This window comes from Lathamus discolor, chromosome 14 (genome assembly GCF_037157495.1).
Source record: "Lathamus discolor isolate bLatDis1 chromosome 14, bLatDis1.hap1, whole genome shotgun sequence".
In the NCBI taxonomy this organism is placed as follows: Eukaryota; Metazoa; Chordata; class Aves; order Psittaciformes; family Psittacidae; genus Lathamus; species Lathamus discolor.
Window position 1 is genome coordinate 285,512 of NC_088897.1, and position 13,802 is coordinate 299,313.

Consider the following 13,802-nt stretch of genomic DNA (forward strand, 5'->3'; position numbering starts at 1 on the left):
GCAGCAGTTCATCCTCCTTCCTATCTGTAGAGCTGAATGCTGCTGGAGGGAATTACGGAGTTCTTTTTAAGATTCAGATACTCAAATGCCACCTAAGTACTGGTGCAGGCAGAGCTGAGGTGGTTTGACCTCACCAAATGCCCAGAAGTGCTTCAGGATCATCAAGACGGGCCTCAACAGACTACGCAGGGCTCACCATGCTGTGTGCTTGGGCTACAGCCAGCCCCACCAAAAGCACTGAGTCATCTCTTACAAGTCACAAGAAATCCTTTATTTATGGCCACTAATCCTCTCATTAACTCCTGCTTCAGCGAAAGTTTGCACCTTATTACTGAGCCGAACTTTATTGACTCCCACTTCCAGCCCCTGGATCTCATCCAGCCTGTGCCTGGTGCTTCCCAGGAGGTGGCAGTCACTTCCTGAGATACAGGGGCAAAGCAGGGAAGTCAGCGGTGAGATCCTGTGGTCCCCTGAGCCAGGAGCTGCCAGAATCCAAACTGACCCCATCAGGCATCTGTCCCCCTGCCTGACCCCAGGGAAAATGTCCACCCCATCACCGGACCAAGGGACTGGAAAACACCCAAGCGCCAGGCTCTGAGCACCCATGGGTGCGAATATTTTGTTCCCACCCAGTCATCACGTCTGAAGGCTACATGCAGAAGCTGAACTCTCAAGTGCTGATGAAGGCAGCATTGTGCTACTCTAGGGGGATTTTTTTTGGTCATCGTGGTACCCAGGACCTGCCAGGCCCTTTGTCCCAAGGGGCTGTGTGGGGCAGAGCACCGCCAGTGCAGGGTGATGCACCAGGCTGTGTGCTGGGGTGAGGAGGCAGGGGGGAGGCACCTGGGAGGGCAGGTGAAGTACAAGCTGAAGGGGTCTGATTGCTCCATAAACTCCAGGGATGGATGTGGGTACCAAGGCAGCCCTGGCGGGGGAGGAACTGTGTTAGGGCTGGTGCCTCTATGGCTCCTGTGAGCTCCCAGCAGCCGATGCCAGCAGGAGCTGGACACACACAAGGAGCTAACAAGGATGCTCATTGCAGCCTCCAGCCACATCTCATCCCCCACTGCACAAGCAGAGCCATCACTGATGCAGATGGCCCAGGATGCAGGGGCGTGTGTGAGGTGGATATCATCTCAAACCACCTGGACATGTCAGAGTGCCCACAAAAACAAAAGCCTCATGCACGTGCCTCCCTTGGTGGTCTTGCTTGGAACCTCCTGTCCATCGCAAGTGATGTCACTGGGCTCATGCGTGGCAGCGTGGACAACCCAGCAAGTCTCTGGGGCACACAAGATCATGGGACCCAGTATCCTGCGGCTCCTGAATGAACAGCCTTAAGGACTTCCCTCCATAGAATCATAGAATCACAGTCAACCAGGTTGGAAAAGATCGTTAAGCTCACCAAGTCCAACCACTCCACAGCACTGCCAAGGCCACCACTAACCCATGGCACTGAGGGCCTTGTCTACAAGGTATGTGAACATTTCCAGTGACAGTGATTCCAGCACTGCCTTGGGCAGCCTGTTCCAATGCCTGAGCACCCTCTGGGGAAGAAATTGTTCCTAACATCCAAAACAAGCATCGGTTTGCCCAGCGGCAAGTCACACCCTGAAGGCTAGGGGTGCCCTGCACAAGCCCTGAGTAATGCAAGCCCAGCCACACATGCCAGGTGCACCGACTGCCACCCCACATCTTCCCCAGGGGTCCACGATGGCTGGGATGTGGGTCTGCAGGCAGGGGAGAAGGCAGACAACATTGCTAGAGCTGGTAGAGCCCAATCTGGAGATGCCTGGCCCCACAGAGGATGCAAACTCAGCTCAGACCTAGTGTTTCCCATCACCTGTCCCAGCTGAGTGGCAGGTTCGAGGACAAAAGACCTGCCTAAGCTGCCCTTCTACCTCTGCTGAGTGGTAATGGGGACACCCCATCCGAGTGGTGGCACTGGCCCAGCCCCAGCTCCAGGGTCCCAGCAAGACATGGCAATGCACCCCACATAGCTGGCACAGCCAGACCCGCTGCCCCCAGGTACGGGACAAAGCACCCCAAGAAACTGCACCATGGCAGCAGGATGGCACATGCCCAAGCAGGAGCAGGGCCACATGCCAGGATAAAGTCCAGCCTCAGCACTGGCACTGGCCACAGCGAAGCTCCAAACTGCCGCAACCTGCTGCCACCCTTGCGGGAGGTCCCCACCACCCTGCCCTGAATCCTCAGGGGACACTCCAAACTCAGGCTGGCTAGTGCTGGTTCCAAGCCAGCCCAAAGCTGCTGTGACATGGGGTGAAGCTGTTTGCACAGCTGTGCACTACACAGCTGAGCCAGCCCCGGGAAGGTGATGTTTGGAAAAGCACCAGCTTATCTGGGACTGGGTATGTGCAGATTGAGGCTCGTGGAAGGCAAGACCCAAGGGCAGCCTAACGGGCAGTGGAGCCCAGGCAGGGGGATGCTGGCCGTGTGTCCCGTCTCTAGTTTATTTTGTGAATGAAGGTCGGACTTCAGTTAGTGGTAGAAACCATCCTGGGAGTCTGAAAGCCATTACCAGAGGCCCAACCCAGCCGCCTGGGGGTCACCGCGACGCCAGAGAAGGGGATGCTCCCAAGCTCGGGGGACCGGATCCTGAGTGCCTGTGGCTGCAGAGGGGACAAAGTGCCCATGAAGGTGGCAGGAGCTGTCGCGGGGGGGGTCAGCCCCTCACAGGCACCGTCCGGGAGTCCCCCGCGTGTCCTCGGCATGCGGGGGAGGGTCCCTGCTTCCGTGGGTCCGACCCCCGCCGCAGCCCCTCGCATCTCCCCTGCCGCCCCCCCCGAGCGATGCTCGGATGGCGCCGGGGGTGATGCGGGGCCGAGCCGGGGTCCCGGCAGCGGTACGCGGAGCCTCGGGCGGGGAGCTCCCTCTCGAGGCCCCGGCCGGCACTGCCGGGCCTGGGGCAGTGCCCGCCGACACGGGGCCGTGGGCCGATCCCCGCAGTACTGGCGGCCGTGAGGCGGCAACGGCCAGGATCAGCAGAGGAGCAGCAACGAGCTGCCCGTAGAGGTGTTGAGAGCCACCGGCACGGCCTCGGCAGCCGCCGGCTCCTTCAGGTCGCCCCCATTTTCGTCTTGTCATTGATCAGAGCCAGGTTTGGCTGCTTCGCTCCTGGAAGAAGTCGAAAGCCAAGTGATGGGTTACAGCAGCTGAGGGGAGTCCCCCACGCCAGAGCTTGTCCCTCGACCTCCACTATGAACATAGTTGATTTAGCAGAAGATGAGAATCACTCCCAATGTGGGAGACTCACCCAGCGGCGAGTGTGCGGCCTCCCATGGAGGCACCTCCAGCTGGCATCCTGTCTGCCCCAGAGCTAACAAATATCTCCTCTTAATCATCTGGATACAGAATGTTGTGAATGCTGGGCACCTGGACCAGGCATTCTACAGGATGACCCAGAGAAGACATCTTAGCACCTCCCCATGCATCATGTTGGCACTCACTGACTTTTCTTGTCCTGCTTCCCATGAGCAGAACTCAAATTTGACCTAACCAAGATGTTCCTCCGCCTTCTCAGCCCGAGATCCACACTCCTGTCCTCTGTCTCTGACCTTACATCTTCTCCCTGGGCAGAGGGCAGCACAGTACAAGCACCCATGGGAGCAGTTGGGCAGCTGGAGCTGGATAGATGCAGCAGGACATGAAGGACCAGTGGTGGGTGCCCTCCTCCTCAGGGGCTGGAAAGCTGCTCAGTGTCATGATGTCACCTTCACACATGGCAGGACAGGATGGTCGAGGTGGTGGCAGAGGAGCTCAGTCACCACTCACTCAGCACCGGGTGAGAGTCCAAGCATCTGGAGAAGACACGGATGGCAGCACAGAGGTGACAGCACAGCACCAGGGAGCAGTGACCCTGCCCAGGACAGCAGTGACTCCCACCCATGACAGAGCAGCAGGACTTGAGCAGCAGTGGGGTGGGACAGGGCCAGATGACACTTCAGGGAGCAGCTGGTGGCCATGGTGCACTCGGTGCCATAATCACAAACACTCGATCGTCCCCCAGTGCACTTGCTGATACCCCCCAGGGCACCAGCTCATCCCCTGGTGCACTCAATCCACCTTGGGACACTTGGTGCTGCCTCCCCCAGGACACTTGGTGTTGTCAGCGCCGGGGCACTGGTGCTGCCACTGTGGGGCACTCGGTGTTGTCAGCGCCGGGGCACTGGTGCTGCCACTGTGGGGCACTCGGTGTTGTCAGCGCCGGGGCACTGGTGCTGCCACTGTGGGGCACTCGGTGTTGTCAGCGCCGGGGCACTGGTGCTGCCACTGTGGGGCACTCGGTGTTGTCAGCGCCGGGGCACTGGTGCTATCCCCACTTGGGACACTTTGTGGACCCCCGGCGCACTTGCTCGCTCCCGGGTCGCCGCTCCCCCTACCGCAGCGGGACGGCGCGCGGGCAGCGCAGGTCCGGCTGCCAAAGGGACGCTGGGGGGTGGCCGGGGCGGGTACACGGAGCCAATAGAGCGAGGGGGGCGTATCCGGCACGGAAGAGGGTGCGGAGCCAATAGGGCGCGGCGGGCGGGGTAGCGGAGCCAATGGTGTGCTGAGGGCGGGGTCCGGGGGGGGTCGAGAGGCCAATGGGGCGCGCGGGGCGTGTCACGCGCGCGGGATGCGGCTGCCGGCGGCGGTGCGGGAGCGGGTGGTGGCGGTGCACGGCGGCGCGGGGCTGCTCGAGCACTTGCGGCTGTACGACAGCTGGGCCACCTGCTACGAGCAGGTACCGGGCCGGAGGGCAGGGAGGATGCTCCGCTCCGCTCCGCTCCCCTCCGCTCCGCTCCCCTCCGCTCCGCTCCGCTCCGCTCTCCTCCGCTCCGCTCCGCTCCCCTCCCCTCCGCTCCCCTCCGCTCCGCTCCGCTCCGTTCCCCGGCGCCTCTGACCGCCGTGTCCCGCAGGATGTGGCGGCTCTGGAGTACCGGGCACCGCACTTGGCCGCCGCCTCGCTCGCCTTCGCCTTCCCCGCGCCGCCCGCCGAGGCGCGACTGCTCGACGTGGCCTGTGGCACCGGGCTTGTAGCGCGGGAGGTACCGGCCGGAATGGGGATGGGGAGGGCGGCACGCGACGGGAAATAACGGAGCCGTCTGTCACCGCAGCTCCACCGCCGCGGCTTCCGCTGCCTGCACGGCGTGGACGGCAGCGCGGGGATGCTGGAGCGGGCGCGGAGCACGGGGCTCTACCAGGAGCTGCGGCAGTGTGTCCTGGGCAGGGAGCCCCTGCCCACGCCTGCAGGTAACGGGACGGCACCGGTGGGGACGGGCTGCCCCGGAGGGTCCCCGCGGTGATCCACGCTTGTCCCCCCAGAGAACTACGACGCCGTGACCGTGGTGGGGGCCCTGGGCGAGGGGCAGGTGCCGAGCGCAGCCGTGCCGGAGCTGTTGCGTGTCACCAAGCCGGGTGAGGGGGTGTCCCCCGTTGTCCTCTCCCCGCCGGGACCCCACGACAGGGACACGAGTCCCTGTGGATCCTGGTCCCCGGCTGGGCGCTGGCCCCCGTGCGCAGCCAGGACGTGGCCTTGTCCCTGCGGCCGGGTACAGGCAGGAACTTGCAGTGGCACCCTGGCCCTGCCTGATGGCAGGGGGACACGGCACGAGGCAGAGGTGGCACTCCTGGGCACGGCAGCCTGGGCTCAGGCCTTGGCGTCCTGCATGTCCCCTGCCTGCAGGCCTGGCAGGGTCTTCCTGTCTCCCCGTGCTCCCCCTTTCCAAGGGGAGCCATCCCCAGCGGGGAACACCTGGCATCAGCATCAGTCACCCATCCCCTCTCTCTGCAGGAGGCTTTCTGTGCCTGACAACCAGGAGCAACCCCTCGAACCTGCGGTACAAGGCAGAGCTGGAGGCGGTGCTGGAGGAGCTGGAAGGGCAGGGAGCCTGGCAGAAGGTGCTGGTGCAGGAGGTGGAGCGCTGGGAGAAGGCCACCTCCGAGGTGGAGAGCACCCAGGGCACTGGCTACATCTCTGGTGTGGTCTATGTCTATCGGAAATGCCCCGTGCCGCCCCTCGAGGAGGGCTGAGAGCCAACAGCCTCTGGGCTGAGGGTGAGCACTTGGCCCCTTGTGAAACCCAGTCCTGGAGCAGGGCAACTGCTGGGGGGTGACAGTGGTTTTGGGGAGTCCCCGCATTCCCTTCCCTGGCTCCTTCCCCCGGAGGTCTGGGCCCTGAGGACCTTGCCTGCTTTTCAGCATGGGGAGGGTCTCCAGGGCTCTGACATTCAGGTGCTGTCCCCAACACCATGATGTCTCACAGACCCACCTGGCTGTCCAGAACCATCTCCAGTTCAGGATGTCTTCTCCCACATGTCCACCTCTCAGCCCTCATGGTCAAAATCTGGATCCTTCTTCATCTTCCCCACTCCAGACCCCCGTGGTCTTTACCTGGGGACTGCTGGAGGAGAGTCCTGTGGTTTCCCATCCTTGTACCCCCAGGAGTTAACCCAGCACACCCTGAGGTGCAGGAGAACTCCACAGCCAGACCAGAAGCTGCTGTGCCAAGATGACACCCAGCCAGAGAACCTTTCAAAGAGCCACATCAGCCTTTCATCCTACAGCAGCTGTTTAAGTTTCTCATTTTCTTACAGCTTTGTAGTTAATGGTCTGGGTGGGAAATAAGGCCAGAAGGGACTTGAGGAGCCACCCAGCATCTCCTGCCCAGCCTGTTTCCCAAGCCCCTTACCATGCTGCCTCCACTCTTCCTCCTCCACTGCTCCCTTGGGAAGAATTTTACCCAAATCTCTTGCTGGGATATTTCTTTTTTCCCTTGTCTGTTCACCCAGACCTGTTCCTGCTCGTCCAGTTCCCATGGCCCTGGGGAACAGGTTACTTCCTTCCCCTCATAAGCTCTTGTGCCTGTATCTATCCCCATCTCCCACTCAGAGCATCCCAACCTCCCAAAAGCATGCTGCCCATGGCTCTTGTCATTCTTCCACATTGCCCCCCCTCCCTGACTGGGTCTTGGGGTAGCTGCCCTCCTTCCCTCTCCCCCCTCTTTGTCCCCAGCACTGTCCCCTGGGCAGCTGGGTGTTGTGGCTGTCCCCATCCTTGCACTTGGCTGTTTAATAAACCCCTTGTCTGCCACTGCACATTGTTCCTGGAGCAATGAGGCTCTGGACCCTGTGGGGAGGGGAGCCAGGAGCCGGGGAGGCAGGGGGTGGCCTTTCCCTGAGGTCCCCTCCCAGTCTCTGGGGGCCCAAAGGATGGAGCTCTGGGAGCCTGGTCTCCCTCCATACCCCTTTTGGCTCTCAGCACCCTCTCCCTGCCTCAGTTTCCCTGCTGGGAGCATGCAGGGAGCACTCTGCCTGACTGTTGTCATGTCCTCCTCGTATTGCACCGCTTCAGAACCAGCCCAGGCAGCCTCAGTGGCACCAAGATGTTTATTGCCTGTGGGAAGCACAGCCCCTGCAAGCCAGGGAAGGGCATCCATGGGAAGGACCATGCGGGGGGTGCAGCAGCATGGGGATGGGCGGCAGGAGGCAGCGCATGGGCAGGGGCTGGGGTGTGTATGCAGGATGGGGATGGTGGTGCTGTCCCTTGGGCAGGTACCCAGGTGCAGGAGCTCACACATAGTCTTTCATGGCATAGCCCATCGGGGTGCAGGTTTTCACAGCTCTGTACTTCTTCTGATAGGGGTCCTGCTGGGACGGGGGTCCTGCACAGCACAAGATGCCCCCACCAAAGAGCTGCAGGGCACTGGAAGCCCAGCCAATATAGAGGGCAGCTCCCAACTCTCTCTTGAGGGCCTCAGGCACCATGGGGTTATAGAAGTTGCTGACGATGCTGTTGGCAGACCATGAGACGGGGATGAGGAGCAGGATGCTGGCCAGGACAAAGGTGGCACCTGCCACCACAGAGATCTTGGTCTTGGTGCTCTTGTCATCCACGCAGCGGGTGCAGTCCGCTCCGGAGATGGAGGTAAGGAAGGCAAAGAAGGCCACGAAGATGGAGGTGACCACCAAGGCACGAGCCGCTTGCAGGTCAGAGGTGAGCTCCAGGAGGGAATCATAGCCCTTGCACTGCAACTGCCCCGTGCTTTCGTACACACAGTTCATCCACAGCCCTTCCCAGAAGACCTGGGCCACCACAATGTTGGAGCCGATGAAGGCCGTCACCTTCCACATGGGCAGTGCACAAGCAAGGATGGAGCCGAGCCAACCCAGCACAGCCAGCATCAGCCCAACCAACTGCATCGTCACTGTTGCCATCAGCACCTGTGGGGACAGTCACAGCCGTCACTGGCATGGCCACAGTCAGGGGCTTCCCAAAGAGAGGACGTGTTCTGCTGGATGCATCCTGTACCATCTGCATGGGAAAGGCTGAAGATCAGCGTGGGGACGTGTGTGGCATGGGGGATTGATGGCAGGTCATGTCGACCTGCCTGGGGACACCATGGCATGGGGAATTGCTGCAGGATGGCATGAGGACACCGTGGGATGTCACTGCAGGTCAATATGGGGACACCTGTGGCAGTAAGCACTCAGGTCCTGAGGAGGCCGAGATGCAGGAGCCCTCATGTGTCATGGAGCCCATACAATATCCCCACAGCTCAGGGCAGTCCTTTGCCATTGCCCCATCCCCACGAGGACAAGTGCATGGCCAGTGGCAGGGAGGGGATGGCTTCCGGGGAGTGGAACGATGGGCTCATTGTGTCCATCCTGGCATGCTCTCACCCCACATCCTGCTATGCCCAGTCCCTGCCCTGCTCCATCACTGGTGCTTCAGCCTTCTTGGCCATGACAAGGACATGGTACATTACAGAAAAATAGACATTATGAAGAAGTTCTTCCCTGTGAGGGTACTGAGGCACTGGCACAGAGTGCCTAGAGAAGCTGTGGCTGCCCCATCCCTGGCAGTGCTCAAGGCCAGGTTGGATGGGGCTTGGAGCAAGCTGAAGGTGCTCCTGTCTGTGGCAGGGAGTTGGAACTGGATGAGCTTTAAGGTCCCTTCCACCCCAAAACAGTCTGTGGTTGTATGACTCTATGAGCATCCCGCTGGGGGCCACAGGCAGCCCCTGCCCTCACTGCAATACCATCTGCTCCCTGTTCAGGGGCAGGTTTTGCTTTGCCCTTGGCAGCCACGCTGCAGCACCCTTTGGACCTGGGATTTCCTCTGTGGGGCGCTGGAAATGGGTCAGAGGTCAGGCCTGCCTCTGAGCCTGGCTGTGGTGCTCAGCACTTTCAGCGATACCTGAATCCTTTATACTGGGAGCAGCACCAAGAGCCCCAGCAACAGGCTGTGGAGCCCAGGGTCATGTAGGCATCACCCCTGTAAGAGAGGTGGCTGGCACAGGAAGGGGGGATACATTGGACACAACAATAGCTCCAGCACAGTCACACACAGGCACTGTGGGCCCTGGCTCAGTCCAGATCCCTGTTCAGTCCCACATGGAGCAGAGCCCAGTGCTGCCATGGGGCAAAGTGCGCCCTGCGCCCATGGGTGCTTGCGCCCGCACCTGGCGGCTGCAGCCAGTGGAGTTTTTATGAGCCCCAAGCAGCAGTGGGGTATCGGCTGAGCCTGGCACACCCTGTGGCATGCATGGCAGGTTTCACCCTCCTTTCTCTGATTCCAGCTTCAGTTTCTCCCACGTCTCCTTCCTTATTGCAGCACCGCTTCTTCCCCAGTGCCTTTTCTCTCTGGGCATCCTGATGGATATCCAGTATTGGGACTTTGCCTCTGCTGGTCCACGAAAGCCTCTTTGGACCAAAACTAAACTCACTCTCCCCAAGAAAGGGAGACAAGCCTCCAGGCAGGCCAGGGGGCCAGGATGACAGGAAGCCATCCCAAGCATCCTTCCCCAGCCAGCAGGACCTGGACCACAAGAGACACCCAAAATGGGGCGCATGCCTACCTGCAGCAGTTCAAGCACTGTCCCTCTAGGTCCTGGCACAGATGCTCACAGGAGCATCACACTGACATTTCCACCCAGCCACCAGCACCATTCCCATTCCAGGGATGGGGGAGCCGTGAGTCCTCCAGCCCCCACACCCAGATGAGACGCCCAGAACCAGGCAGCCAACATCGCCCCAGATCCCAACATCCCCCGAGGCGGAGGGAAGATGTTCCCAAGCCTGCACCCCAGCACAGCTTCCTGTGCCGGAAGCGAGATAGGCAAAACACCCAGGGTTGCCCATGCCAGCCCCAGGGTGCTCCCAGCCAGGGCTGTTGGGTGGCCCCAGGGCCAGTGCTTCCCAGTCCACCCTCACCAGCGCCCATCACCTTCTTCCTGCTCTGCGGGAAGATCCTGCCAGGACAAGCATGTGGCAGCCACAACCGGCACTGCCACGGCATTGTGCCACAGAGGCACCCATTGACGTAAGGAGGGGAGCAGTGGGTGATGGCAGGGCTGGAGCAGGGATCAGCACTGTGGGAGGCTCCAGGGAGTGAATTTGGGGATCTCAGAGTTATGGGGGTGCACTGTCACCAAGGCGGGTTTGGAGAGGGTAAAGAAAACGAAGCACAGTGAGGTCTGAGCAGCTGCCATTTAATGTGGGAAGGGATGGAGGGCAGCAGAGATGGGGAGCATCATAAGCCACCCACCCCTGGCCCGAGCACCCCACTTGGGGAATGCCAAGCGGGGCCATAGGGCTGGGTGCACCCCACAGGACTGGGTCGGGTGGAGGAGTCTTCCCACTCTGTGCGCGTGCACAGCCCTGCTCCACTCCCTGACTGGTTCTCCTAGCCCAGCCACTGCCTTCCCACTCCCAGGATAATAATGCTCCCACCCCAGGGAGCTGCTGCGAGAATCCCATCAGTAGAGCCACGGCAAGCCCTAAAAGTAGGTCAGTCACAACGCAGGGTACTGGCAGGAGAGAGCCCCTGCTGCCCCTCAAAACCCTGCTGGGGTCTGCAGAGCCACAATGTCCCCATGACCACTGGGACAGGTTTCGCGTCCCACCATCACCGCCACCCCGCCACGAGGGACGCATCCCAGGGGAGGTTTTACCCATTGAGAGTCCTGTGCCACCCACAGGACTGGCCCCGGGAGCTGAGTCACCACACGGCACACCCCGATACCAGGAGATGCTCCAGGGAGGGGAACGGGTGGTGCTTCGGAGAAGATGCCGTGCTGGGTGGGTGTGGGAAGCGGGACCCCCACCAGGGTGGGCAACCAGGGCAGGATCTCCTTGTTCCCCGACTCAACTGAGATCAAAGAACCAGCTTCAATCCCCCGTGGAACAAAGGCAGCTCTGTCTGCCCGTCCTCACAGCGGCGCGGCTCCCCACCAGCCCCCAGCCCAGCCAGTAGGCTCCCAGCTCCCTGGTGCAACTCGGCGGCGGGTCCAGGCAGGCGCAGCAGCTCCTAGACATAGTTGCTGGTCGGAAGCGAGCGGGCGGCTGTGAACTTGGCAGAGTAGGGCTTCTCTCCACGGGGCGGGCAGGAGCAGCAGAGGATCCCCCCACCCAGCAGCAGCAGTGCGGAGGCTGCCCAGCCCACGTAGAGGGACGACCCCAGGTCCCGCTTCTGTGAGTTGGTGACCAGCGGGTTGTAGAAGTCCCGGATGATGCTGTTGGCTGACCAAGAGATGGGGATGAGGATGAGGATGCCGGATATGATGAAGATGATGCCAGAGAAGACCATGACCCTGGCTTTGGCGGTGTCGTCCTCCACGCAGTTGGTGCACTTGCCACCAGTGATGGCGAGCAGGGTGCCCAGTATGGCCAAGACGATAGACACCACCACCATGGCACGGGCGGCTTGCAGGTCCTGCGGCAACGCCAGCATGGAGTCATAGACCTTGCACTGCATCTGTCCTGTGCTCTGCACCACGCAGGTCATCCACAGCCCTTCCCAGATGATCTGGGCTACCACAATGTTGTTGCCGATGAAGGCTGTCTCCCGCCACATGGGCAGCGCACAGCAGAGGATGGAGGCCAACCAGCCGATGACAGAGAGGGCAATGCCCAGCACCTGCAGCCCCATGGAGGCCATTGCTTGCTGCCTGCACCCCTGTCCGCCTCCCACAGCGCAGTGCCGGCTGTGGGACCACGGCAGGCATTATATGCCTTTGCCGAGGGAGGAGCACCACCACTGCCGCCGTCCTGCCGCCGGCACCGGACAGAGGGGTAAAACCAGTTTTCCAGGATTCCTCCCTTGCATTTCTCCCTGCAGCAATGACACTTAATATCCCGGCTGCTCCCATGGAGGAGGATGCCAGGGACTGGGATCAGGCCACCCAGGCAGGGGAACATGTCCCAATGCTGCCCACGGGTGGGCAGGAGATGCCAAGGGAAGCCACCAGGGCTCAGCCTGGGATGCTGAAGGAGAAACGCTGGTGTCCAGGCACCATGATGTCTCTGCCATCACTGCCAGCCCCTCCGGCCCCATCACTTGGATAGGGCCTTTTCATGCTTTTGTGCCTCAGTTTCCCCCCAGCTCATGGGGCAGCTGCCCCAGCAGCAATCCCGTCTCCGGCCCCCCATGGCCCCGTGCCAGGGAGCAGCACGCTGTCCCAGCCCCATCGCCGGGCTCTGTGCCCAGGCAGGACACAAGCAGCTCTTGTTTGTTGCTTGGCGTCTGCACCAGCGCTTCCCAGCCCTCCGTCAGGCCTCGGGCAGGAGGTGTCACCGCCCAGACCCACAAACCGGTTGGAGCAGCTGCCGGCTTCCAGCAGAGAAGAGACAGCGCTGCCCGGGGCCATGCGGGGCCAGACCCCAAAACACATCCCACTGCGCAGCGCTGCCGAGCCGGCATTCACACACCCACGGGGGCAGGGCTGCAGCACCCCTCTGCCTGCGCTGCCTGGGCTACCAGCCAGGCCTAAGGGTCAGGGCTGCAAGGGACAGAGGCGGCTTTAAGGTGGAATGGTCTGGTTTGGAAGGGACCTTAAATATCATCCAGCTCCAACCCCCTGCCATGGGCAGGGACCTTCCACTAGAGCAGCTTGCTTCAAGCACCATCCAACCTGGCCTTGAACACTGCCAGGGATGGGGCACCCTGTTGTGTTGGTACATTTGGGTACAACCAGCCATACCCGCTGGCCAGGCTGTGCTGATGCCAATTCTGATGCCAATACTGATGCCAATGTTTTGGCATTGCCCAACCTCTCCTCCTTTAAACCATGCCACTACACATCCCTGCCCTGCTCTCTCTGAAGCCCCTCCGGCATCTGCAAAAAACCAGAATGAGGCTAGACACACTGCAAAGGCAGACATTGCACTGTTTCACCAGCCCTGCTTAACCTCAAGCCTCTGGAAAAGATAAGAGGGCATGAGATTATCTCGGTTTTCCTGAGCACTGGCGTTACTGATAGGATCCACTTGCTGTGCTATTTGCAGCTGCTGCTGCTCGCACCAGGATGTCCCTGGGCAATGTGCCCCAGCGGGACAAGCCAGGTGGTCCATGCACTGCAGTGCTGTGAGGATGCCAGTGCCCAGCACAGTGGGAGCAGGCACGGCAGAGCGCAGGCACTTGGGGACACTCGGGTCTCACTGCAGACCCTGACTCATGGGGATGAGGCAGGGTCCTGCCTGACTTGTGCTGGAGCAGCCACCAGGCCACAATGGGATGCTCCATCCGTCCTTCTGGAGCACCTGCATTGCTCGCATTCCAGCATTCCCACCCCGAGGCCGGAGCCTCGTGGTCAAGGGCTCCTTTTAATCTGCAGGCTCCAGAGCACTCCTGTCAGGGCCTGAGGCTGAGCACGGCTTTCACCTCCCAGCACTGCCATAACCACCACATTATTTGGGGCTGAAGAGGCACGCGCCCTCGTGGTGGGTGTGTGTGCAGCATGCATGGGCAATGTCCCCACAGGCACATGGGGACATGCCTCTGGGCTGGGGACAAATAGCAAG

At 61.2% G+C, this 13,802-nt stretch overlaps 3 protein-coding genes across 4 annotated transcripts; 1 reads left to right on the forward strand and 2 right to left on the reverse strand.

Annotated features, from left to right (window-relative positions):
* The first annotated feature begins 4,613 nt into the window (after positions 1 to 4,613).
* METTL27 (methyltransferase like 27) lies at positions 4,614 to 7,097 on the forward strand. 2 transcript variants are annotated; one of them, XM_065694760.1, is made up of 6 exons: positions 4,614 to 4,744; positions 4,920 to 5,048; positions 5,118 to 5,253; positions 5,326 to 5,418; positions 5,795 to 6,057; positions 6,266 to 7,097. In XM_065694760.1, exons 1-5 carry the CDS (start codon positions 4,637 to 4,639, stop codon positions 6,031 to 6,033), a joined length of 705 nt encoding a protein of 234 aa, XP_065550832.1. In that variant the 5' UTR covers positions 4,614 to 4,636; the 3' UTR covers positions 6,034 to 6,057; positions 6,266 to 7,097. The 2 variants fall into 2 exon arrangements, with proteins under 2 accessions (XP_065550832.1, XP_065550833.1); XM_065694761.1 differs by having other exon boundaries at positions 6,445 to 7,097.
* A 284-nt stretch (positions 7,098 to 7,381) lies between these two features.
* LOC136021990 (claudin-4-like) lies at positions 7,382 to 8,216 on the reverse strand. Its single transcript, XM_065694762.1, has one exon. The coding sequence runs from the start codon at positions 8,214 to 8,216 to the stop codon at positions 7,572 to 7,574; it is 645 nt and encodes a 214-aa protein (XP_065550834.1). The 3' UTR covers positions 7,382 to 7,571.
* Positions 8,217 to 10,365: 2,149 nt separating this feature from the next.
* On the reverse strand, positions 10,366 to 11,953 carry CLDN4 (claudin 4). Its single transcript, XM_065694463.1, has one exon. It carries the CDS (start codon positions 11,938 to 11,940, stop codon positions 11,311 to 11,313), a length of 630 nt encoding a protein of 209 aa, XP_065550535.1. The 5' UTR covers positions 11,941 to 11,953; the 3' UTR covers positions 10,366 to 11,310.
* Positions 11,954 to 13,802: the final 1,849 nt, after the last annotated feature.

What these genes read in the sequence shown, in the direction of transcription:
- METTL27 (XM_065694760.1), top strand. Translation starts at nt 4,637, where the DNA reads ATGCGGCTGCCGGCGGCGGTGCGGGAGCGGGTGGTGGCGGTGCACGGC. An exon ending in CCGGGCTTGTAGCGCGGGAG is followed by an intron (nt 5,049 to 5,117) that starts GTACCGGCCGGA and finishes CTGTCACCGCAG; the next exon opens with CTCCACCGCCGCGGCTTCCG. An exon ending in GTTGCGTGTCACCAAGCCGG is followed by an intron (nt 5,419 to 5,794) that starts GTGAGGGGGTGT and finishes CTCTCTCTGCAG; the next exon opens with GAGGCTTTCTGTGCCTGACA.
- LOC136021990 (XM_065694762.1), bottom strand. Translation starts at nt 8,216, where the DNA reads ATGGCAACAGTGACGATGCAGTTGGTTGGGCTGATGCTGGCTGTGCTG.
- CLDN4 (XM_065694463.1), bottom strand. Translation starts at nt 11,940, where the DNA reads ATGGCCTCCATGGGGCTGCAGGTGCTGGGCATTGCCCTCTCTGTCATC.